We start from the raw sequence: 27,301 nt of genomic DNA, 5'->3' as shown, positions 1-27,301 counted from the left end.
AATAGAAAAAGAAAAAGGAGAGCAAAAACCAAGTTTTCTCCGTTAAGGTGATGGTAATATCATACCCTTCTTTCCTGTTTTTCCCACCTTTCCTTTTTTAGCCCCTTTCGCAGGGCGCGTTGTTGCTGCCTCATTTTCGCAGATTTTATGCGCATGCATGATTGTGTTGTCCACTGGGCGTCAGACAATGGCGGCCAGCCGAGAGGAGATTTACGCGTCGCGGCTTGGCGTATTGCGCCCCAAGGCAGCTAAGAGAAAGCGACAAATAAATATGAAAAGCAGTATCCTCATGATGTGAGCGGTGCCCGGTAGTGCCTTGCTCTTTCTACTCTCATTTCGTTCACGTTCTGTCACACGACCTAGCGCTCATACATAAACGTTTCTTGCGTCAACGAACAACGAAAAAGGCATGCTTCTTCCTTAACCGCGAGTATGTTTCTAAGAATTTCGAGCATGGCCGACGATATAAGAGACGCGGCGATATATTCATTTTCTCAGCACCTATGGTTGTACCAGAGTCCGTCGATAAAAAAAAAAGTTGTCGAAGGGAGTCTGCTCTATTTAGCAGCAAATAGTCGTGTTTTATTTTCTGAGTAGTTTCCGTAGAGTGCATAGTGTTTGGAACTTCTATTTACTTACGCATGGGAATACGAGACGCCTCTATACTTAGCTTTGTTGTCTATTTTTATTACCCTTCTCAAGGTTGTGCGTATCCTTGTTGTGTGCATGCCTTTTATAGGGGAGAATGTAGCGTTCATTTCCTAACCGTGTCTTAGGATTGCGTTCTCTAACGTAGCCTATTTTTTTCAATTGTTAACGGTCAAGAATCGGGCCTTTGTGGTACGAATAGTGAGGGAACTGTGTTCTAATTAACTGCGAGAACGGGCGCCCACTCCACCTCGTGTTATCGTCCTGTAATTCATGAACTATTTGCATTTCGTGGAAGAACTGGCAACAAAGTGGCTTAAGTAAATCAAACTCACTATCTGGGCGAACGGCGTTGGTTCTTCAGAGTTGAGCACCACCGGCATGGAGAGCACCACGAGCATGATGGCATGCACCATGAGCGCGAGAACCAGGTTCTGGTGCACCCGCGTCCGAGAGCACTGCAGCGACCTGCGAGGAGAGCACAACGAAAAACGTATGAGCTTTTATGTCACGATCAGTCACTGTTAACCACGGGACCTATCAAGTCAGCTTGTCCTTGTTCAGATCATCGTTAAATGAAATCGATGGCGATTGAGCTTTCCGCTCTCCGTAGCGCGATGAGTTGAGTCAACATTGAATAAGCACAAATGAATTAGGCGTTTTATCGTGATTTTCCATCGACCTTTCAGAGCCTGCTGTCAAGCCTACATGATGCAACATGCGGCAGCTTGGTGTCCGATATCCGGGATGCTTTCCAAAAGGTCCACACCATAGTTTCTCAGTGGCGGCCAGGTCATTGCTTCATGACCTCACTGATGGCGCTGCTCGGTCTGCGCACAATGCAGCCCGTGGAATTCGGAACTCAGCTCACTGTTTAGAACGTCATTAGTGGAACGCCTTCGACTGTCGGACAGTCACCTGCGAATTTTAGAGCCTTTTTTGAGACTGCAGCTACTGAAAGGCCTATATCGCTAAGATGCAACGATATTGTGCCGCTTGCTCGGTTTTCCATTTACAAAGACCTCTTTGGTCCACATGGGGATGGATGGGACAGCTTCATGCAGTGGTTTAGCTTCAGGAGTCTATAGAACATCTCTGCATGTTCGAAATACCACTCCCATTTTCGGGGAAGAAGGTCCTTGGATCGCTTCTGTACTTCCTGAAGCTGAGAGACCACAGCAGCTGACTGCAGTTTTGGTGTGCACTTGCGAAGAAATTCACCTTCAGTATGCTCTCCGTTTACATACTTCTTTTGATCCTTCTACCTCCTGCACAGGGTACAGAACATAGCGCATGCGTACGGTTGATTTTCCTGCCTTCCTTTCCTGCTTTATATATACTTTTCTTTTCCTCTCTTATGCGTTAAACTCATTGTATTTACTTAATGCAAATCACCATATTCAAACAGGACTGCTCTTTGAAAATTAGTGTAAATATAAACAGCCTTTAGAGTTTATCACTGCACCAGTTTTCTGTGTGTGCTTTTGTATGAAATTGCAGTGCTGTGCAACTGAGCGGGGTGCGTATTTGGTCGCTTTGGCACAAAATACATTGTACAACAGCATTTCCTGTGTCCAATTTATTTCTTCGCGCCTGTCGGGCCCCGCACTGTGGAGACATACGGTGCAGCTGTTGTTATTCTCATTTTACCCCGCTGACATATGATCCTAAGAGCCCTTGAAGCATGCGAATATGTAAAGCACGTGAAACAAAACAAAACAAACAAACAAACAAACAAAAAATATATGCGGTTACTCACAATGAACACGCCTAGAACTACGTGTGAAGATTTTTGCAAAGTTACTGCGGCTCTTCTTCACGTTATTCGAGCTTAAGTGAAAAGAAAGCAAAAGAAGAAACCATGACCTAACATTCGCGGGCATATTAAGCTGCCTTATTGCGTGTAAATCATGTATACATTCTACGTGGCCTATAAATTTATATTACCGAAGGAGCAGGCCTTAGTGCATGATTTAGAAACAGCCGCGCATAAGAGATTTCGATTCTCATCACACCGTCATCACACTCGCAGCACATACGTCATAAAGCGTCAGCTGCTTCGTCTTTAATAATAATATTTGGGGTTTTACGTGTCGAAACCACTTTCTGATTATGAGGCACGCCGTAGTGGAGGATTCCGGAAATTTTGACCACCTGGGGTTCTTTAACGTGCACCTAAATCTAAGCACACGGGTGTTTTCGCATTTCGCCCCCATCGAAATGCGGCCGCCGTGGCCGGGATTGGATCCCGCGACCTCGTGATCAGCAGCCCAACACCATAGCCACTGAGCAACCACGGCGGGTAGCTTCGTCTTTCATCAGTCGGACGGACGGAGACAGGGATCGGCAGAAGCTCTGGCAGTCAATGAAATACAGGCATTGCGTCGCGATTTAAGCCGGTTGAACGGTAGAGCTTTCGCAGATAAAGAAAAAAGAAAGAAGAAACGACAAAGAAAAACACATTAGCGCCATGAACTCGACCGTCATTCGTGCAGCGAGTCACAAGATCACTGCTGTACTTTTTGAAGACGTCTGAGTTTTGCGATCATCCATGATTGCGCGGTGAATGCTGTTGTAAGTAAACCCTTCACTCGTTATTCCTTTCTTTTGCCCTTCCTTTTCTCTCTATATTAAAGGAATAGAATGTGGCTCAAAACGAGCACGCATCTTATGGTGTGGAGTTGTGGAGGAATGCATGGAAGGCACTGGGTCACTCAAGTTCACATGGTCCTGCATTAAAGTTTAACGACGTCAGTGAGGCGGCTATCTGATCAAGGAGAACGATGCCAGAGAGCCAGACGGATACACTCTTATATATACTGAATAACGAAATTTTATGTAGAAATTGCTTCGCGTGACAGAAAGCGGTAAAAAAGCTGGGTAGAGCCACATGGGCTACTGCCTCGCACACTGTACTTGGGCTTCGGGCAAGTCACTGCCGCTCATCGACTTAAATTTTAGGATGGGAAATTTATGGCCTCCTCGCACACCCGGTGTGGAATTGAGCGAGGTCAGTTGCCTCCATTGCTTCTCCGTTCACGTACAGTTGCTTCAGATCGACAACTCCCAAAACTTCTTTAGGGCTGAAAGGGATTCGCAGCTGGTAAAAGCAGTGTGGGCGCACTTTTAGTAATACTCTTCCTGACATCAGCACTACGAGGGCAATTGCATTTGTAAAGACAGGGCAGTCAAGGCCCTTGACCCGAAACACGTCCCATTTCTTTTGTGCAGACATCCTTGCTGCCATTACTGGGATTGATATTTAGTTGTCGAACGTTTTATTGCAAGGCTGTTCAGCGTATGGAAACTAACACCGCGTCCTAAAGAGCAAGAAAATCCGCGCAAGTCCCGTAGCCCGAATTTCAGTTCGGAGCGAAGCACTTGTGCCCATAGTCACGCCGAGTGTGTAGGCTTCTCAGTCTGGCTGGCCTTCGCAGCTTTACCGAGACAGCAATCAGCACATCACAGCCACCAAGTGCGCCGGCAGCTACAACCGTCGACAGGATATAATATATATATATATATATATATATATATATATATATATATATATATATATATATATATATAACCGAAAAAGGAAAAGAAAGACGGAAAACGCACCTACATGGCGCCTATCACAACGTAGATGGCGAGACGGTAAACTTCACGCACTGAGATGCACTATGGCGGTGCAGAACAGATAAAACCTCTGGAAACATAAGTGGAACTCGAGACCCACTGTTTCGACAGATTAGCCACGTGGCCTATGAAATCGAGCTGGTGCACTTTACCGTAAGGGCGGACTGTGCAATCTCGGAGGCCACGGTTCGTAGTTGCGCGGCGCAGGCGTCGACCACGGTGTTTGTTGGGGCATTGCAGTGAGGGGCCCCACCAGGCGCGTCGCTTATCTGGTCGCACTCTCTGCGGTGGTGGGCAGCGAGTGTCAACACGTACAATAATCTTACAAAGTGGTTCTCACACATGCTCTTAATTTCCGTTAACTAGACAACTAGAACCTCTGTCACAATACCATCGCTCAAGAACAGCCGGGAAACGTCATTAAAACTCACTGACCACTTCGGTCATCGGGTGGTGTGGCTATCCACATTTTTTCTCTTCCTTAGTCAAAATGCAGTGTCGAGGGGAGGAAGTTTACAGAATTAGAAAGGACGTAAGGCGACGATGAGCTACAGCCTGAAATTGGCCTTTCATTTCGTGCAACATCACGCAATCGTAAGGCCTCTCCTCTCTCGAATAAACGCAATCTAATCGCCGCAATGTAGAGCTGCGAGGTGACACAACTTGAGCGCCAATTGTGTGGTTACACGAAGAAATAGTGCTGCCGTTTCCCCAGATTTCCGAGCGGTTGTCTTGAGTGGTTGAAATAGCCGACGTGCTCGCCCAGTTTTTGTGAAAGTATCACTTCTCGGAAGAGCCCGTAATCTTATAGCTCACGTCTGGCATTTTTTTCTTAGCGCTCGCGTTAGGCAAGGGGAAATTTCGGAGATGCCATGCCTGGGGGCGCGCCGGCAACCCGCCGTGCAGGTTCCATGACAAATAGCTCTCATTTCAGTGGCCGCTTCGCTCCAAAGAAAGTCCGGTCCTTAACGGGGATCGTATGTTATCTAGGGCCTCTCATTGCTTTGCAAGAGGTGAACCGGGCGATGCACCAGTTTGGGGTTCTTGGTTAAATCGGGCCGCCGGGAGTTCTTTACCTTGCGGCAAAACGGAAATGTGAGGCCTAATATTTACCTTCAACTTTTTCACAATAAGTCAGCTCGTATGGCCTGAAAATGAGAAAATCTGCGACGGCTTGCTGAAGCAAACAAGAAATGCAGCGAACTTTAAATCCTGTGCACCTCCATTACAGGCGATGGAGGGTTGCGAGCGCGCTTAGGTTTCATGCGCTCGCAGGAACTAAGTAGGTTCTAGCACGTGCCTTCCAAGCTTACTTCCAAAAGTCTAAAAATCATGCTCTAATTCCCAAGAGAAAACAGTGGACAGGCGTACAGTGATCTGCATATAATGAACGAGAGAGAGAGAGAGAAGCATTCAGTACTAATAAAAAAAATAATACGAGTGGATGAAACAATCGTATAACTTCCAAAGGCAGTCTTTGTTGGTAGCCGGAGCCACAAGTGAGCCAAGAGCGATTCTTTTGCGATGTATTCCCACCTCACGCTTATCGTATAAAACACTTGCGATGGCATTTCGCTTTCTTTTGTGTTGAATTGTTTCTGTGATGTTATCTTATGTGGAAAATTGTCACTTTAAGTGCCTCTGTGGCTTTTTGATTGAAGGAGGTGTGAAATCGTTCTTCAATTATCGCCTGAACAAGAGAGGGAAGCGATAAGGGAAAGGCAGGAAGACTAACCAGGCTGAAGCTCGGCTTGGTACCCAGCACTGCGGAAGGGGGAAATTGCGACTAATAGAAAGACAGAAGAAGGTAAAACAAAGTCACTGTATGAACGCATACAGTACAAGAACGTCGATTGTTAAGTCTCCCCAAAGCTTTGCACGCCTATTCTCTATATAGGCAAAATCAATGACTGTCGCACAAAAGGTGGTCAATAGATGATGAATGTAAGGAAGACCATCAGCGAGAACGTCAAGGCTCAGAAAGAACCACGTCTGGCTAAGAAAAAGCGGTACTCTTTAGTGATAAAGCCTCCGAATGAAGATAGCGCTGATTTCGAATAATTATTATTTTTTTGAAGTGCAGTAATGTATCTATTTCCACAACACGTTCGCAGGACGCTGTGGACTTTCTTGAGTTTTTGCGATAGCAAGGTACAACTCCATGCCTTGTGAGCTTGACGCTCCATGACGTACTGGCTGTGAATATCCTAAAATACACCCCATGGTGTATTGGCTGTGAAAATCCTACAAAGGAAACCCATGGATTTCTTTTGTCAGTACAAAAGGAAACCCTTTCCTTGTTGCTTCATTCTACTATAGGGTTGATGGCGCTTCTTGCTTCTGAAACTTGTTCCAGATGCTGAATTAGCACGGAACCCATCTGCATTATTCACTCTCTCTTCGCTTTAGGCTATCGATTACTTCGCCGTCACTCTGCAATATGCCAGCTTCCCGGTTAATTCGCATAGCGGATCGACGGCCCTTTGAAGGCGTTGGTGCTGGTTTCGATCCGCAGACAAACGACGAAATGTTCTTTAACTGCGAACCTTCCTTTCTGAGAAAATCCTATACGGGCTTTCCCAGTATCTTTATGCTACTATCAGGTGAATGTAATTTTCTTTCCCTTTCCCATCATAAAACTAATCTTACTAATAGGACATGAAGCTTCAATGACTGAATATAGCGCGTTGCTGGGCTAGTTGGTGCATAACTTTAAAGCGTTAGCAGTACGAGTGTAAAATAAAAAAAAGCACACACACATACATACATAGAAATACACACACACGTTATATATATATATATATATATATATATATATATATATATATATATATATATATATATATATATATATATATATATATATTTGCAACAAATGGTGGTCGCCTCGCTCTTTGAACAGGCAGTACGTGTGTCGAGTGAGCTCCTTTGCGATGAGGTGAACGCAGTTCAGAAACTCGGAGGTCGCTTAAGCTTCTTCGCCTTTGAGAGTGAACGCGATAGCATTCAAAGTTCCCTGACTGCCTCTCATGATCCCTGGCAACTGCAACTTACGTAATCGTAGTGTTTACCGGGAAACGCTGGCGGCGAACGCTCCTGACGAAGGCGAGCTTTCTGATAGAAACGTGGCCTCTTGCGCTGGCCGATCCCGGAGATAGTGCAGGCCGCGCCAAGAAAATTACATAATTTTCAAGTTTCTGTTGCTGCTTCGCACTTCTAATAGTTAAGTCTGAGAAGATTTAACCTAAAATGCATGTGCTGTCGGTGTATCATTCTGTGACATTTGTTTGTGGGCCGTCGTTCTCAAAATTGCGAGGAATAACTTTATTAAGAATGTAACAAGACGTATGAGCACCATTAGTGTTAGAATGGTGTGGTAATATAACCCGCCTATGCTGTAGTGCCATATAGCAAGATGTGGCGTATACATATGCCTAAATTATTCTGTCAGTTTTTGCTCACGGACAATGCCGCCGACGCCGAATTTTATGCGACACGGGGCCCTTAAAGGGACTGCCAACCAATTTTCATAATGGCTATTTATTTAATGCAATGGAAATCTTACCGGTCAGTGTCTAATCATGAAGTGGTAACGGAAACGCCATGGAACATTTTTTATCAGAATTTTCGATCCTCATTGAGGATGTAGTCGTTCCCTGGAAGCATGCTCAAAACGGTGATAGGCGAGCGCGATAGCGATTATACGCCGGCATTAGTGGGCGGCAGACGGCAAGTGCGGCCGTAGCTGTGAGGAAGTGTTATTTTGTCTATGAAGTCGATGTTCCTGCGATTTATGCTTTCCAGAGTGTCAAAGTATTTCTGCGATAATAGCTACGTGTTTTCACGGTTTCCGGTCCAACTACATTGGTATTTAACCAGTCAAAACGAAACCAACCGAATAGAAAACAAGACGACGCTTTTACACGTGATACGTAGTTCAGCGTGCTGCTGTAGCCATGCGTGTGCCATTGATTTCCGAAGTATAGAATAAAGCGCAAGTGTCTAATAATATAGCAACTGCAATTTGAAGCAATAATTATGTTGTACTTAATAACAGCCGACTTACGTAAAGTAATCTCATAAACCACATGCGAAGTACCAAAATTTCATCGCCAGGCCTCGCCACTTACTAGTTTTTGAGACTTTCTTTGCCAATTTAAACTTATAATTTCTAATTAACTCGCGAACAGCGTGCTGGATTCTATCACTATAAATCAAGGACATTTAATTTTCATGGATGTCTCACAATACATTCTGGCCAGTTGTCAGTACATTTAACGCTATCGCATTAAAATGGATCTGGGAACTCAAATAGGTGCGCCGTAATGCTAACGCATTTATCTCTCGTTTACGGTTAAATCGGTACCGAATTAATTGTCGATTTAGGTCGATCGCGCCTGGCGTTTTGCTGCGCCACAATTCTGTTAAAGAAATTCAGTGGTTTATGAGTGAAGCTCCCGCACACCGCTCCATCCAGATACATTAAACCTGGACAACACTGTTCACTTTTTCTTGCAAAGGAGGTTTCACGCCTTGGGTCCAGACGCAAAAAGAGATGGTTTCGGACGACTAACAATGCAGGACAATTTAAATATACTTCAATATCCTCGAGACAGAAGGAAATGAAAACTGGAGAGGTATGCTTGGTGGCACGCCTGGCACGCCTACTCCAGATGAAAGCGATGATAAATGAAATGATATACGCACGACACACGGCACTTAACGTAGCATAACACATACATAAAACGCAAATGACACAACATACAATATTGATGCGTGCCGTTCAGATGAGTGCCTCTCAGAAAAGTTAAGAGCGCCTTCGTAGTACGGGACGTACAAGCTTCCCTAGCTCATGGTACAAGTACTTCTTGCAGCTCAACGGGCTAACCCTGCGGCACATTCAGGGTGTCATTAGGTCAACTCTTTGTAACGCAAATAGGTTGCTATTGCAGGTACGCTTTGTCCTCCCTGCATTTCACGCCGGGAACTGGTGATTCTACCAGATACATGATCCTTGAAACGCGTTAGTATGAATGGTCGGACAACAGAGTTTTCAACAGAATAGCTAAAACTCAGTTTTTGTAGGAAAGCCATTGTTTTGTTTAAAACCCTCTTGCAAGCTTTACCGCAACAGCAATGAGAGCAACAAAAATAAAATGAATGAATGAATGAATGAATGAATGAATGAATGAATGAATGAATGAATGAATGTGTGTGCCAGTCATGTCGTATGTGTTCTCTTTTCGAGTCCATTTTGCGTTATTGATCTACTGTAAAATATTTTTTGTGAAAGTATTGTGGAAGTGTTTACTTCCACTCCACGTAAACAGCAACTAAGACGCCCTAACTGCGCTAGCATTGAGCACCAGACAGTAACTTGAAAACATAAGATAAATGGACAAGTGTTTGCAATTTCCTCGGCGTAGCGGAAAAATATAGAAAACGAACGTTCACTTTAGCTCGTGCTGGATAACTCACAACGGCAGGTCAGGACAGGTACTTCAACATTGACTCGCATATTGTTGAACTCTTTGGCGCTCTGGGAGAATCTCATTTGCATACGCATTTTTTTTACTTATTTATGAAAACAACGTGATATGTTTGACTTTTAAGGAATATTGGATGGCGGAAGGAAATGCATTGATTAAATGCGTATCAAAATGCCTCTCCTTTCTTTCTTTTCTTTTTCTTTCTTTTTGCGCAACATCAAGATATGTTTTGTACACACAGGGTTATCAAACGTGCCAAAGACAAAGTTCAATCAGAATTTCAGATAGACCATACTATCCTTACTTTTCTCGGCCTTCAAATACCCACCAGAAATTTTTGGGACTTCCAATACTGGCAGACATTTTCTTCCCGCAGGGCGTTGTAGGGGAGATGAATGTAGACCGATCGACTGAAGTCCTACACAACAGTGACTCTGACTTAGGCATCAAGCGGCTCAAGCGCCTTTCGTACTATGTACGCATCGTGGCCGAAGTTTTCGAAGCGTTACTAGTGAAAACGTAAGCAGCTGTGGGCGGCGTAATATTCATCCTACTGTCATTGTGCACTCCCACGTTCAATCAGCGGGACAGGTGGCAAATTACTCAGGGCAGGAAGCAGATGAGCGAAGCGAATCCCCTTTTTTTCAGTGGGATAAAACATTCACTGTCGCAATAGTTTCGTAACCGTAAACATGCGGCAGGAAAAAAAGAAAAAAAACCTCGGGGGATCGAAATACTGTCATGTATATTTCCGAGCTGCTCACGAACGGAACGGGCAAGCTAAGAGTGAGACAAGGGAAGGCTACGAGTTAACAATTTCTCTGAGAACTGGCTGTCTCATCTCAGTGCCTCGATTAATGGTCGATGGATGGATGGATGCTACGAGCTTCCGCTAAGGAACGGCGCGGTGGGTTGCGGCATCGTGTGTACGCGCTAAGGACATGGTCGATTAGCTCTCGGTGCGCCTCCCGTCGATGGTTGTTCGTGCAACGGCTTTTTCCCACACGGCAGTACCCCCCCCCCCCCCCCCCGCCCCACCGTGGTATCCTCGCGGTACTCTCGGAGTTGGCGGCGCTCCTTCCATTAACCTTCTGTTGGTACAGAGGGCACCGAAATGGCTGAAAACCATGGAGCTACTTACTGCACACGGCGAGAAGTTTCAAAAATCGCTCCTAGTAAGCGGCAAGGATTGAACTAGAGTAAAGAAGTTATTGCTCGACGTTGTGAGCCTAATGATATTGTGTTGTGATATTCACGAGCTGCAGTTGTTTCTGCATAGTTCTTTCTATTTCTTTTTAATACGGGAGATTTTTCGGAGGAGAAGGCATATCTGATAGAAAAATAATGGAGAGAAACTTTAGGAAAGGGGAGGCACCAGGTTGCATTTGGTTTGCCCCTCCTACACTGGAGGAGGGAAAGCGAGTAGATGAACGATTAAGGTAGAAGGAAAGGATTAACAGCTGATGCGCGCGCACACGCGACAGAGTGCGCTGTGCCATCAAATGCTTTTGCAGAACGCCGTCATCTTCAATAAGTGCAGCAGTGCTGTCATGGTCCTCTGGTCGGATGGCAGCCTGTTATTCCATGTTCACGATAAATTTTCTATTTGAACGCTCTGTCGTCCGGTCACCTTAAAATGATATTCAAGGCCTCCACTTCATCATCAAAGGGAAATCAGGATATGTTCTGGGGTCTCGTTGCAATCACAAAGGTTGCACGAGATACTTATCATGACTGTGCCAATGAGGAAACCGTAGGATATAGTTAAAAGCACGCTGCCCGAAACACGTTCTGCAACAATTGATTGCAAAATTACCTGGCTAGTTGATCTTTCTATTGCATGAAGAATTTCACAAACAGCTTCCTCGTGTTAGTTGTTTTTGTTGTTGGTGTTGTTGTTGCCTTCGTTGTTGATGTTGTTGCTGAAAATTTTTCTTTCTTTATAAAAGCTTTACCCTATAAAAATTAATCAACTGCTCCACCGACATTACTTTATATATGTGACGTTGTCGCTGAAAGCCTTATTTCTGCTTTCGCGTTTTTCTGTAATGAATAGTCTTCATGGTGGATCACGTTTCCTGTAAGCATCCTTGGATGATGGAGAATAGAATACACTGGATAGTATGGCACGGTAAACAGAGTCGTGGTTGTTAGAATATGATGTGGAGTAATAACCTTAGGCAATTCGCAGATAGGGCGGCCACGGTTGCCGCATGACAAAGCGTACTGCGACAAGGATTTCAGCTGTAAAACACAAAACTTAAGTTTCTTTCCAGAATTCTCAATAATTTTGTAGGCATCACTATCCAGCGTAGCCATCTTCTTTAAACTTTGCGACATATATTCTATCAGTATATCGATTTGCGCTCATTTTGTATTTTAAATTTCCAGCCTACGACTTCTCATAGTACTTAACAGCTGAACCCTTAAAAAAATTCATGACATTCAGTTTCATTTACACAGAAATTACATTAAAGGCAACAGAAAGTCAATATCAACACATTATCTCTATAATGATTTTGTAAATGAAGGGCAAACTAGGAACTTATTTAATGTCAGAAGCAATTACTGGCAGAGTTACGCGTTGTTTCTTATCTTAGGAATGCGTCACTCACCTGAAGTAACAGAATATGAACATGGTAGCAGATAGGAATATCAGGGACAAGAGAGAGAACAGCAGGAGGATGTAGCTGACCGCCAAGGAGACCACCGCCGACATCTCTTGCGGCTGCAAGTGTGGAAAAGAAAGAAAAAAAGCGAAAGGCAGTATGAGCTGATATTGAGCCCTTACGCTCAGTATATACGTCGTTAATGTTTTCCAAGGTCATAAAGACGATTGCCCACCTCCAGTGCGAGTGTTGTCGCTCAAGTTCGCCGAAAACAGCGCTCTCCGCTGCGTTTGGCAAACAATCGACAATTTCTCACTCCCCACGGAAAACAGGGCCGCAATAATGTAGGGATTTCATTCGAACTATATATATATGTGTTTTTTTCACGTTTCATCAATAGTCTGAGCGGCGCTCCACCCACATTATAGCGGCAGAGACGAGTCAAGAACGGTGAATGATTAAAAAAATGAGGGGGTGGCGGATTATTGCATTCGAGCAGTGCAAATTATTACATTACATCGGCCTGAAAGTCTTGGACCCCGGTCTTAACCTCTGAGTGACTTTACAAGCCCTGCTGAGTTTTTAAAGCGCAATGACTGCGCGAATGAGATAAAACAAAATTCACAGGCCTGCGCCGCACACGCAGCACTGTCACAGCGTAAGCTGGAGGAGAGCCTCCACCCATTTTCGGCAGCACGCACTGGAGGGGTTCGTGCCTTGTGAGGAAGCGCCATAACGGGCGCCAAGGTGTCGACGCAGATATCGACACTACGCGGCACACACGTCACACCCGTGGTTCGATACGATGCTGCCGCCGATGACGACCATTCAGTTGCACCACCTTTGAGATGAGGCGGTGACAAACAGTCACCTAGCCTGCTTGATTTATTCAGGTGCGCTATACACCTTTCTCACTCCAGCATTTTTGTATACATCTCTTTAATATTCTTTTTCTTCCTCAAGACTTCATCTGCCTTGTACGGGTATACCTGCGCAACTGCTACATGACGTGCCACCTGATGTAATACTATGCAACTGCAACGCAAGGTGTGAACGTATCGACGCTACGCGGCGCCCACCTTACATCGCGTGTCGCCTGGCGCGCCAGGAAGTGTCTATAGGGCGTTTTTTCCTCTACAAACTAGCAAGCGCTGGCGTCGCATTTTGCGCGCTCTTGCAAGTACATCATGTCCTGGTAATCTGATGTATACTTATCGACAAAAGGGTGGCGGGAACAACATCTAAAATAAATCTTTGTAAATATTTTTTTTACAAATTACACATTAAAGCCTTGCCAGACATGGCTTCAGAAAAAGAATATTTCCGTTTCCTCAAATAACTGTCGCCTTTGTTAACTATCGCCTAAATCTATCGAACAATGTTTTATTGATTGTAACAATGCCATTTTATTTTAGGATATCCTCCATAGAAATTTGTAAAAATCTTTTGATCTATATTCTCACAGTATCCGATACCTTGTTGTTCCGTGAGATAATGTACCATTCGATACGTTTTTACTGATATCTGAATAGTCTATGAAAATCTCGTACGCAAGCTCGAAATGCAGAAAGAACAATTTCCTCAAGATCGCATTTCGCTCTAATGATTACGCACTCATAGGGTATTTACGACCAAGAAGAACGTCAGCCGGATTGGTATAAACTTTTGATTAGGTGTTTAACTTCGTCTCCGTTCAAGTTTTTGTTGTGATGGAAGATGTTGCTTTTTGTGACGTTTTCTTTGTATGTACTTCTCGCATCCTCTGATTGCTTATGACCGCCTGGTGCTCATATTATTGTAAATAGTTCCGGTTCGTACATGATTTCATTCACTGTAATAAATACCATGTTAAAAAAACAGTGCTGGTGTGCTCTGTGGTGCAGCAGCTGACTCCTGCGCAGCGGGCCCGGGTTCGATCCCGGCGGGAGCTGGGAACTTTTTCCTGACCCCCGGCGATAGCTGCGACGGACGGCGGTGGCGGCGCACACCCTCGCCAACCACAACGGCGATTAGAATGAGCCCATAACAGCTTACGCTGTTATGGGCTAGGGTCTGAGCTAGGACGAGCTAGGGTCTGAGAAGCATGCTTGAACTGCACGAGTATACAGACAAGACGCAAGAGGACACGAAGCATTTGTCTTTTCACGAAGCTTAATGGAACAATACTAACAACTTGTCCCACAAGTCACTACAGCGAGAGCACGCCGCTCACATCACATGACACGAGACAGGGGTAGCAGAATTGCTGCCCCGGTGTAGACAAGGTAGCAAAACTGTAGTCATAAATGGAGCGAACTCATAGCGAAGCGACCGCGGCGATTTTTCTCCGTGTTTGCTTGCACGCTCTATATTGAAAATGTTCCTTCATTTACAAAAAATGGACCAAGAGAGACGCGGCCAAGATAGAGACACTGATGCGCAAGAGCATCAAAAGGGTGCTGAGTCTTCCGATCACTACAAGCACGGAGCGGCTCGATCGGTTAGGGGTCCACAATTCAGTATCAGAAAAAAATCATCGAAGCGCAGTCCAAGGCACAGGTCGTGCGGCTCTCGACCACCCGGGCCGGCAGACGCATCCTAGAAGAAGCAGGGATAAATGCAGAGGCAGAGTGCAACGCGCGCAAGGTTGCGCTCAGCGCGCCGGTTAGGGGCACTTTCAAGGTAGAACAGCTTCCGTGAAACGTCCACCCGCAATTCAACGAGGGGCGCCGAAAGGCGAGGGCCCGAGCACTGCTGAAATTGACCGCCAACTGCCCGCGGCTGGCGGCATTTGTATACGCAGCCCAGTACGGGCGCAGCGACCGGTACGCGGCCATCTCGATACGCTGGGATGGTACGATAATTAATGCAGCATCGGTCAAGGGGGTAACGTCCGAGGGGGCCGAACAGGTGGCAATAGCCATGGCAATGAGGGACCCCGAACGTCCTTACGTCTACACAGATTCGCGATCGGCGGCCAGAGCATTCGCCTCGGGCTCGATATCGCAGGAAGCGGCGGCCGTCCTCGGCAGCGAGGGAGCCGCGGCTCATCACATCCTCAAATGGTTTCCAGCCCACATGGGGGCCGACGTGCACCTCGAATTTCCCAACGCCAACGAGCTGGCGCACGGACGCGCGCGAGGACTCACGCACCGCGGCGATCGTGGCGAGCGAAGTGGAGGGGAGGGAGGGGAGCACCGAGACCCGCTGCTCACCTTCAACGAAATAACAACGCACTTTCAGCTGTCGAGGACGACCTTCCCGCTCCCCCACGCTAAACTCACTAGACCGCAGTAATCGATATTCAGAATGTTTCAGACAGGGTCGTTCCCCTCGAGAGGCAGACTGAGCCGTTATTCACCAGAAGTAGAGCCGCAATGTCCGGATTGTGCCGAATCGTACTGCTCGCTAGCGCACATGCTCTGGCAATGCTCCGCGTTAAGCGGCACCATGTTCACTAAAGAAGAAGACTGGGTGGACGCCCTGCGAAGCGACGACCACCAGGCCCAGCTCCGGGCCGTCCAGAGGGCTCACGAAAGGGCGGAGGTTCACGGGCTTCCCGTCCCAACGTGGGTGCGGCCCGCGACCCCTGCCGACCACTAAACCAAGAATGGGCGGGGAGGGGTTCCTCAGGACCCAATAAAGTTATTTTCTCCTCCTCCTCCTTCATTTACCCTGCTCACTGTAGGCACACAAGTCACGGATGTGAAGTAATAGAAATTATATCTCGAGGCAGTTAGCTTGTCGAGGCACATTAGTTGAGTAGTCTAGATGGCCTTTGGAATCAATTCACCGGCCACGATCGCGGTTCGCGTCATTGCCAACCTCGCCTCTTTGACTGATGTCCCATTCAGAGCGCTTTTTCCTACTGGCACTATGAGCAAGCGAATCACAGCTGGGGGTGCTCTGAAAAGCGGGAAATGAAATCAATACGGCACCAGTGAACGTGACTGGGAAGCACGGGCAACAGTTTCGACCGCGAATGTCGTTTTCTTCTTCTTCACCCTCTCTTTCTTCCAAGACTGTCGGGAACAATCACAACTTCAGGCGTAGAAACACATTAAGCCTTTTCCTGAGATGCACCTAATCTACAATCGATTGAACTCGGCTCTTTCATCTCTCGTTCAAGGCGCGCCCCTTCAATTTAAAGTCGCTATCGCACACCGTAATGTTTACTGTAATACAGGGAGTGCCCCAATGCGTTATGACAGTGCTGACACTTCTGGTGGGAAAGCGTATCTGCGATCGTCCTAACGCGTTGTTGTTATTATTTATGTCAGACAGACGAGCCGTGCGATAACTTTGGTTTAACTTCTGGAGCGTCAGCGCTTGTTATTTCGTGTTACAGGTGCGCGTAAGCCATTTTAATAAGTACAGGACATGGCCGCGCCTTTCGGCATCCTCTAAGCATTCTTCACGTGCAGCTCTATGAACCTGAAGCAACAGCGAATGCAAGCTTAGAGCCGACGGCAAAGTCGACGTGGTCGCGCCGTTGGCCTACTTTCACGGGCTCAGGGTACTTGGCGTAACAGCTACGTACGTCCTCATCTTATAGGAGCACAGGACGTAATTTTCAAGCAAGAAGCTCAAATGTTCCTTCCGCATCGGGACATGCTTTATGATCTCTGCGCGTTTTCCTCCGCGGCTGCTTTCCGCGCAGTACTCGACTCACTCCTGCTGAAGAAAGCGCTTGTTCAGAGCACGCGCGGCTTCTTTTAATTATAACTGTTCTTGCCGCTTGCAGCGCCATCCCGTACATCGTGTGCGGACTTGAGTTACGGCTGTTTCTCTTCTAGCGCATCCGATAAAACGACAGACGGGAAGCCATCCGCGGCTTTCACCGAAAAAAAGTGGAAATTAAAGGATGTGTCAGGCTCCTCCAAATCTGTTTGAACAACGACTCCGCCAGGCAAGCGTGTGCTAAGTACAGTTAACTCACGTTCTCTCCGGCGACACGGCAGCCGCTTCTCGGTTTCTTTGGCTTTCCTGAAAGGAAGCCACGTAACCCCTCCGAATCGCTATAAAGGGGAAGCCACTACCTGTTGCCTGTCTTTATTAAAAGACGGTGGTATTGTGGTGACCGATGTTGACGTAAGCTAACTTGAGGTTCCATTCACAAAGCTCGTACGTAAGAACAAGTCGTGACTGAAGCCATGCGGGCTGTTCAGTGCGCAAACGCAGCAGCGAGCAATAATAGATCCGAGACGCTTGCCAGTCACAAAAGCACAGAACAGAACGTTCTTCCTTTTTTTAGCTGGAGCTGTATTCCAATTACTCTATACAAATAAATGTCTAACGCAGCAACGCCCAGATAGTGCAACCGCGAAACGTTATTAAGCCAGACTGATCCCAGGGAACATTGTAGTCTGCGGTCGCATTGGTTACATGAGTCACGTGACTCGTGTGGTGACTGTCTTGCCGAGCAGACGCACAGGCATTTTCTATGCTGCAAAACGCTGTGCAGAACACCAACAGTTGCACGCTCGTTATGAGGCAGCCAAATGGCACAAACCTTCTGCGATGACTGAATGTACGTGAAAATTTAGTTCCTTGCGCTTTCTTTAAAATAAAAGCATGTGCACTTATTGGAAACGTTTACTGAAATCTTCTCTTCATGTTCATTCCGATTGTGCGTTGGATTTGCCATACGTTTCCTTTCTTTCCAGTGAATGTTGATGCTCTCGAAAGAAAGACCGCAATTTCAGCGGATGAATGTCGCAGGATATTGAGTTATGACCTTCAATGCACCATAACATAAAGAAATTTACCAAATTAAGCACAATTACTCAAAGCATGTCAGCAACCACGAAAATAATTTTGTCTTGAATCCCGTACATTCAACTATCTGAGCCTGTCATTGTGGAAACATATAGCGTAATTGCGACATAGTTTTTCATGTTTACTGAAAAATTGCCGAATATACGTGAATTAAAGCAAAATTATAGCCCAAGGTACTAAAGAGAAGAAGTGGAAAAGAAGAACAAACTGATATGGGAAGTAATTTAATGACTGGAAAATGTAGAGAGGTCGGCCGGAAAATGGAGCATCTGGCCTGCTACTCTACGTAAGGGAAGGAGAAGAAGGGAAGAAAGAGGGTCACAATGGGGGATGATAATGGGAGGAACGAGGTGAAGGACACATTGCATAACTGGTATGGGAATTGTTCACTAAATTGTAGTTTTAAGAAAGCAAGAGGGATATAGGAAAATGGGAAATAGAAATATTGCTTTACATTTTAAGGGAAATTATTACTTTGCCTTCGGAAAGCCTTTAAAATTCATAATCACAAGTTCGGATGAAATTTAGTGATACACCATGTATATTTGCGTCTAAGAAAATATAACCTAAACAGTTTACATATTGAAACATCTGTTCTTGGTGCCGAGTTAGAGGGCTCTAAGCGCACGCTAACAATTATTTTAAGTTCAAATGTCTGGGGAACAATATTTCTTGGAAAATTTAGGCGGTAAATGTAGAAATTCCTCCAAAATTCCACTACAGTTTTACCGCCGCCTTTTGTGTAACAGCAAAATGTAAGGGTTCACTTCGTTTGGTTCTATTTCCTTCTTATCACCAACCCCTCACAACCGGCTCATTCGGGTATCCCCGACGAATCGCAATAAGGAGCGTCATTAAAATAAAATTATTACGTTATCCCGGACGTATGTTATTATTATAGGCTTAAATTTTGCCGCGCGTAAGCCTTTCAGCGTTTCACATATATCTGAACAGAAAAACCGCAAGATAAAACTTCCCCTTAGGTCAAAAATGGGTTGAGTAGAATATGCTCTACTTTTTAATTGACCCTCTAACTGGTAATAATTTCATAATAACCACAATAGTTAGTCTACATTGTCGTAAAAAAGTGACTGACATAGTGCAAACATCCCTTACAGCACGTACATAGACAGGGACCAAAAGAACGACGTTATTTTGGTCCTTGTCTATGAACGCGCTGTAAGTGTCGTTTGAAACAATGGAATGCCGACTATAGCCCTTATACCCAAACCCTGCTTGAGTGACATAGTGCGCCAGGAATGGATCCGAGAGCAAAATAATAATGTACAGGCTTTCCTCGCATACATCTCAACAGTAATTGATGACGGAATATAATTAACTGGCACTCTGTACCACGAAGAGAAAGAAATCTGTGTCTCTATCTGCGTTCCCTTTAACAAAAGATTGTATTGTAGATTAAAACGCTGATTGCAACGCCAAAATCTTGGGATCTGAAAAAGACGTAGCCCCTGTCGCACCGACAATATGTCAGAAATACGTTTAATGGGGTTCCTGCTCTCTTTTTTTTATTATATGTTACTTAGTAGATATTTTCGCCTTTAATTGGCACCGGCTACTCCTTTTCACATAGAGATATGAAATGAAAATAGAAATAACCTGTACGCATCAAAATTAAAAGTCGACACCAAATTATACTAACACAAATTTCAGTCACACTAAAGCTCAAAGTCAACTCAGAAACACAGCAACACGAAGTCCATTCACATACCTGCACTAAAGTAAGCACAAACTCCAGTCACATAACTACACTAAGACTAAGACACACAAGAAAGCATGAATTAGATTCAAGTGAAGGTACATGAGTCGAGGCATTGAATTGGCCAAAGTCGGGCAAGAAAATGATCCCATAGAATGCGCTTATCAAAGATAAACACTCTACTCAGTATTTTCCGAGAATATTGCTCGACTCACGCAGTAGCGCTCGTATTTCCAATGAGTATGCCGGCTAAGGACCTAAGATGGCCTGCGTTCTAATGCCGCTAAATCACCTGGTCTCGTAGTTGGTGCTAGCTGGTCGGCGCACACAAAATAATGCGCCATATTTCTAGCTTTGTGTGAGAGAGAGGGTTAATATGGGGGGGGGGGGGCTACTACCCCGGGGATTGCTTAGTTGAGCGCCGGTATGCGTGCTGTATCCTTCGGTCTAGTTCTGGTGACGGCAAGCGTACCTCATGATTGATGAGACCCAGACATTCGGTGTAGTTAGTCCAGTTGCCCCAGAGCCAGTCGCCGTTGGGACCGCACACTCTGTAGGCATAGAGACCTGCGAAAAACGAAGCCCGCCGGAAGTCAGTCTACCCGAATAAATGCGGCACCCAGACGGGCCTTGGTAAAGAAAAAAAGTGACCGCCGAAAATAAGCATAGAAACTAAGCAAAAAATGTTATAGTATTCACGTAGAAATCACTTGAGTGAACATTAGATATATGATCGAGAAGGGCTGATTCAATTAGCAATGCTTTATCTTCCCGTGTCGACGAAGTTCTCATTGCGATGATATATAAATGTGATGAAAGATTTATTAGGTGCTACGACGTTGCTCATGTTTACACTACGCTGGAGAAGCGTAATCAACGGATCTGCCTACGCGAAGGGCGAGCGATTCCTATTACTCGGAGAAGCAAGGCCCAAATGGTGACTTCAAGACAGGCGTAATCTCCAAAGGTTCTTTTGTACAATTCTACGCTATTAGGGGTGACATTGGATGATGGAGTGTTTATTTGTGTGTCTGTGGGGGCATGCGTGCGTGCGTACGTGCGTGCATACGTGCCTACAAGCAAGCAAACACAGTAAAATTATAACTTGCGCCATGTTCGAGGACGCAACAGCTGGTCGATACCGTCGTGTGGGAATTTGTGCGCCAACTGCAAGTGTGCGCCGGCCTTCTTGGTAATATATTCCTTAGCCAGCCGTAATAAAGGAACCGTGCCGAGCATGCATTTTACGAAGGAACGGCGGCCCTGAGCTTCGTGGTTTGCATTTGGCTGACTCCCTCCTGTGAGTTGTGGTCATGCAACTTTTATTATGCCAAGGCGGATTCGTTGCCATTGCAAGCATATGCCTGAATAAACACAACCATACGCTACACCCGTCTCACGATATAGCCAGCATACCAATCAATCCCGATTTTGCTCCCTAAATAATCTCTTTCATCACTCATTATATATGTGGTCTTTAACTTCCTCTCAAGATTTTTTTTAAACCTCCAACATTCTATCCCATATATAAGTACTGGTAGAATGCAATGATTGTACGCTTTTCTTTTCAGGGATAGTGGTAAGCTGCCGGCCATAACTTGGTAATGGCTTCCGTATGCCCTCCAACCGTATCTTTATTTCTTTCTGTAAATTTTACGTTTGAAGATCAGCAAATTAAGATTTCCTTCTCAAGATCTCAAGAGTAATTACCCTAGATAAACGTACCCTTGCGCAGAATCTAGAGGTGGACAGCCAATCACGTATTCTCGTTCCTTTTCCAGGTTGTCTAACGTTATACCTTTCTTTTCCCAATAATAATGTCAAATTCTGCTACTACATGTGTCGGCTAAGGTTCTCCATCATTTGAATAAGCAAGTGCACAAAGCTGCAACAGCTGAAGTCGAGCTTCAACCCTCTGAGATAATAGGTCGGTGATCATTCGATTGCATCGTGAGTATCACGAAGCGTATTCGAAAATCTTCGCTTTTGTAAGAGCTTTACTGGCTAACCTTGGAGTGCGTGCCAGTAGCTCTAGCAATTTGTTTGTAGATAACGACGCGTTAATCGCGGCCGCGGCCAGTCGCGTGTACCTTCATTTCAGAAGGTGCTTATGTGATTACGGGCACAGGTGCTTCCGTGCGATAAGTGCGTCCTATGCTTCGCAATGCGTCTTGCGTTGCCCGCGCCTCGTGGTAGCCGCTGATTTCGTCTGCAGCGTCCAGTGGCGCGTTATTCGTGCGAGAAATAGCAGGATGCACTTTGTAGAGAGGAGCCTCTGGAGAGAGTTGGTAATATTAAAAGCTTGGGTTTGAGCGCTGAACAACGCGGACAAAAACAAGAAATGCACAATATGTGCACCTTCAAGTCATTGTCTGATTAGTTTTGTGCATAGACTCCAAAGCGAATCTTCCACAAACATTTAGCTGTCTTTCAGCTCTCGTTCAGCCCGGTTCTATGATTAGTTTTTGTTTCGTTTTCGCAAACTTTACCTCACAACCTTCACTCACGCAAGCATTCGACACAGTAATTAATTCTAAAGAGACACAGAGAGAGAGACAAACGAGGTGGGAAAGGCAGGAAGGTTAAAGTACAGAATATTCCGGTTTGCTACCCTGCACTGGGGGAAATTCATTCTAAGCTTTCACATAAACTAAAGGTTGTCTTAAAACTTTGTTTTAGTTAAGTGTATTGCTTGTGGTTTCTTGTATCAACGTTCCCAGTATGTCGCCTTTGTTGCAGCTGATTGTTCTATTAATCTGTCCAACTATGTTCTAGGGTTTCTCATAAGTAAGTGATGGGACGATGGGGCACGCCCATGTGGCGTGATATAAAGAGGCGTAATCATTACAAAGGGGACATTTGTATGAATATAGCGTAGGGTGGATTGCGTGTAGTCTGCTTAAATGTGGGTATGTATTGGTTTGTAGTTGTCTCCATGTTACGGCGTCTTCACGCGAAAGGGTCTTGTGTGGAGGTGGGTATTGTTGTCTGTTCAATCTGTGGTGTTGTAGTATGGCGTTGTATTGTAAAGGTACGGGCTCCATGGATGCGTCTGTATCCCTCTCTTGTGGCGCCCGGGAGGCATGAGCTCGGGCTACAGCGTGCGCACGCTGATTTCCACGGAGGGACTCGTGTCCTGGAGTCCACACTATTTCAACGTCCGGGAATTGGGAGGCTTGTTTGAGGATTCGGTGGGCGATTGAAGATATTCGCCCTCTCGCGTAGCTACGGCAAGCTGCCTGGGAGTCGGTAATAATTATGATGTACTCGTTCGTCAGACTAGAGGTGATGGCCAAGGCGATGGCTGTCTCCTCCGCTACGAGGGCGCTGGCAGTGTGGACCGTCATCGAGACCACCTCTTGTAGGTTATAGTTGACAACGCTGGCCGTCATGGCTGCTTTTTGGGGGTACTGTGCGGCATCTGTGTATAATGTGGTGGGGAGACTGCCATATGTTGTCTGTAGAGTTATTGCGCGAGCTTGGCGACGATCGGCATGATGTTCTGGGTGCATGCTTCTGGGGATAGGGGCTACCTTGATGTGCTCCCGGAAGTTGGGGGCCAGATGGATTGCTTGTTCGTGGCCTTTGCAGTGTGTGGGGTATCCTAGGCGCGCTAGGACTGTTCTTCCTGTTGGTGTGAGGGCTAGTCGTTCTCGTTGGATTGTGAGGTGGGCGTCTATAATTTCTCTTATAGTATTATGGACTCCTAGGGCTTCAAGCTTGAGTGTCGCTGTTCCCGAGAGTAGGCCGAGCGCTTGCTTGTAGGCTTTCCGAAGAAGTACGTCTAATTAATCTATCTCCTTGGGAGTGAAGGGCAAGTACGGGGCAGCGTAGGCAATGCGGCTGATTATCAGTGCCAGCACGACCTGGATTATGTCGTCTTCTTTCAGTCCGTATTGTTTGGTGGTGATACGGCTGACCATTCGCATGATTTGGAAGGTGGTCTGCTTGAGACGTTGGATGGTGTATGCGCCTCCACCGACCTGTTGTATGTGGAGTCCGAGAATGCGGACGCGGTTTACTGAGGGTATTTCTTTGTCGTCGAGAGTGAGTGTGATGTTTGGTAGTTTATTGAGTTTTCTTCGGCATTTCTGTCGAACGACTAATAGTTCTGATTCCTCGGGGGAGCACCGGAGGCCACTTGTTTTTGCATATTGCTGGACGGCGTCGGTCGCTTGTTGAAGGGCGTCTTGTTTCTCTCCTTCGGAACCAGTGGTTGTCCAGATAGTGATGTCATCGGCGTATATTGCATGCCTGATTCCTGGTATTGCGTTGAGTTTGTCAGGTAATTTCATCATAGCAATATTGAAAAGGGTGGGTGATAGAACAGCACCTTGTGGGGTTCCTGTGTTGCGGGTAGGTAACGTCGGGGTTCTGAGTGAGCCAATGCCTATTGTGGCCGTGCGGTTGCTTAGAAAGGCGCGTATATAATTGTAAGTATTACGACCACAGTTTGTGAGGCTTAGGTTTGTAAGGATGGTATGGTGAGCCACATTGTCGAAAGCGCCTTTGAGATCGAGTGCTAAAATCGCTCCAGTGTTGTGCGGTGAGATGTGTTCAAGGACTTGTTCCTTCAGCTGAAGAAGGATGTCATGGGTAGAAAGGTGGGGCCGGAATCCGAACATTGTTTCAGGAAAGAGGTCGCTGGATTCTAGGTAAGGTTGAAGCCGGTTCAGAATGACATGTTCCAGAAGCTTGCCTAGGCATGAAGTCAGTGAGATTGGTCTCATATTTTCTAAGCTGGAGAGTTTGCCTGGCTTCGGAATAAGTATGATGTCCGAGTGCTTCCAGTCTGCTGGTAGTGTACCCGCTTCCCAGTGATGATTAAAGAGGTCAGTAAGAGATTGAATGGTGCCATCATCCAGATTGCGCAGGAGCTTGTTATTTATTTTGTCCTTGCCTGGAGTGGTGTTTCGTGTGAGTGCATGGAGTGCTTGTTGCACCTCAGTGATAGTGATCGGCTTGTCGAGGTCGTAATTGTCGCTCCCGCTGTAGGTTGGAGGTTGTCCTTGTGCGGGTTCGAAATCACCTATGTACCGCGCCCGCAACTCCTCCAGGATTTCGTCATCAGAACCCGGATGGTTGTGGAGGATACGTTGGATTGTTTGCTGGCTAATTGCCTTGCTTTCTGTGGGGTCAAGAAGATGGCGTAGCAGCGACCATGTTTTGGCAGTGCTAAGATTACCCTGCAATTTGTTGCATAGTTGTCGCCAGTTGTGACGGGTGAGCTCTCCAGCATAAAATTCCGCGGTTGCCGTGAGTTTCGCTATGCGTAGTTTCAATTTACGATTATGTTTTTGGCGCTTCCATCTCCTAACAAGGCCTTGACGTGCTTCCCAGAGGTGAAGAAGGTGCGGGTCTACGGCCGGTATGTCTGTGGTGAGTGTGATCTGTTTCGAATGTCTGGCTACGTCTTGGTGGAGCTCTCGTACCCACTGCTCGAGATCCGTAATACGCGTTGAGGAGTCATCCACTCGCTCTTTGCGAAAAGCTGTCCAATCTGTGAGTGTGGTCTTTTTTATCGGGTGGCGTGCATGCGTAACGTTCAGTGTGGTGGCAAGTATGCAGTGGTCACTGCCCAGAGTTTCCTCCGTGTTGTGCCAGGCAGCTTGTTTTATCCCTTTTGTGAGGGTGAGGTCAGGGCATGTATCTCGGGAGACGCTGTTTCCTAGACGTGTGGGGTATGCGGGGTTTGTGAGGATGGTGAGACGGTGCTGCTGTATCGTGCACTGGAGTGCAGTGCCTTTTGATGTGGCTGCCGTGTAGCCCCATGCCTGGTGAGCCGCGTTGAAGTCTACTACAATCAGCAGACTATTATTTTTGGCTTTGCCAATCGCTTTAGTGATCAAGTAGTCGAACTTTTCCTGCTTCTGCTTGGGTGGGCTGTATATATTCAGTATGAAAAGGCTCTTTCGGCCTCGTTGGAGCGGCAGGATCTCAATTAGGTTATGATCGATGTCACTGCCGTCTATTGTGTGTTGTATGGTTGTGAGAGCTTTAGCTGTAAGTGTGGCCACGCGGCTTTCAGGCGTGGTGGTATGTGTGTTGTAGCCACTTTGAGTTGGGTGTGTGCCTGTTTCCTGTGGTGCGATTACGCTTGGTGTCGTTTAGGAGTTACTTATGTACTGTCTCAGTGATCCTTGCTTGCGCTTATAGCTGCGACAATTCCATTGCCAGATTATGTGTGGGTTTTCGTTCCTGTGGTTGGTTTTCCTATTCGTCCTGGCTGACGGGTGGATGGGCAGGGTGTCCCTGCTCTACTTCCTGTTGTACTAGTGTTCTAACTTTCTTGCGTCGCTGATCTTTTGCGAGCCGTGTTTCTTCAATAGCACTTGCCAGTTGCTGGATGCTTTGTTGCATTTGATAAGGAATTGTCAACTCGGATTGACCGTGACTTGAAGAATAACTGCGAGTCGGCCTAGTTGGAACAGATTCATCTTAAAACTTTTTGTGCGCGAACAAACAGGGACAAAGAATAGAAGAAACACAAGGACGAGCGCTTTCTAACAACTGGTTTTATTTTTGAAGAACCACCTGCTTCAATACCCGGATCGACATAAATAATACCAGGATCGACATCGTCGACAGGTTAGCACTTACAAGGGACATTGCCGGGAGTGTACCAGAGAAAGAAAAAGAACGATGTGTGGTGGAATGTGTGGACGTGGTGGCCAAAGCTTCGGTAAGCGATAGATCCATACCCATGCAATGTTGATAGGACTGCTAAGTATTTGGTTGAGAATAATCTGCGTGTTGTTCAAGCAGACAAGGAAGGATTTCTGGTTGTTTTACCAAATGATTGTTACTTAGAAAAGGCTTTCCAAGCGGTGAACAAGTGCTTTAAGAAATGTGTCGTGAATGTAGAAAACGTAAAAAAGAAGGCGGTGGAGCTATTGAAACAATGTGACCAAGAAAAGCTTGCGTCACATGTAAAGAACTCAAAAGGAATGAAATTGGAGATATTTTTTACAGAAAAAACCCACAAGCAAGGAATTACGTTTGGCCAATTGTGTCCGAGCGAGGGTGTTAGCAGGTTATGGTCGCGGAGTTCCTGCAAAAAATGCTGAATTCCTTAGAAGTACAGGATCCGTACTTATTGAAAAACTCGGAAGACTTTGTGAATTTTCTGGCATCAGATAGTACAAGCTGTAGCTGGGGATTCAGCATAGATGTTTAAGATCTCTACTATTCCTTACCGCATGGGCCCCTAATGTGCAGTGTTAAAGATTGCATAACAAATTAGAATGACGAGGTGTCATTCCGGAACACGTGCGGCAAGGGCGTTGAATCCTTTCTTGAATTTCTTCATTTTTATTTAGCGAAGACACATGTAGGGTTCTGTGGTGAAACGTATATACAGGCAAGGGGAGTGTGCATTGGGTCAAAAGTAGCTCCCATCCTAAGTAGCATTTTTTTGGGAAGCATAGACAGAGAGTTAGCCAAAGATTTAGAAGGTGTAG

The 27,301-nt window shown here is 45.9% G+C and overlaps 1 protein-coding gene across 1 annotated transcript in view; it reads right to left on the bottom strand.

Moving 5' to 3' along the window:
• The window catches only part of LOC142577708 (corticotropin-releasing factor receptor 2-like), a 311,337-nt gene that overhangs the window by 68,452 nt on the left and 215,584 nt on the right, over positions 1–27,301 (bottom strand). The window contains exons 3-5 of the mRNA XM_075687163.1: positions 20,314–20,408; positions 12,374–12,486; positions 984–1,116 (exon numbers count right to left, since the gene is read on the bottom strand). Coding sequence (XP_075543278.1) covers positions 984–1,116; positions 12,374–12,486; positions 20,314–20,408 — 341 coding nt within the window. The remainder of the gene's footprint in view (positions 1–983; positions 1,117–12,373; positions 12,487–20,313; positions 20,409–27,301) is intronic.

Source organism: Dermacentor variabilis, chromosome 4, assembly GCF_050947875.1.
Source record: "Dermacentor variabilis isolate Ectoservices chromosome 4, ASM5094787v1, whole genome shotgun sequence".
Lineage (NCBI taxonomy): Eukaryota > Metazoa > Arthropoda > Arachnida > Ixodida > Ixodidae > Dermacentor > Dermacentor variabilis.
This window is presented reverse-complemented; position numbering and strand designations above follow the sequence as displayed.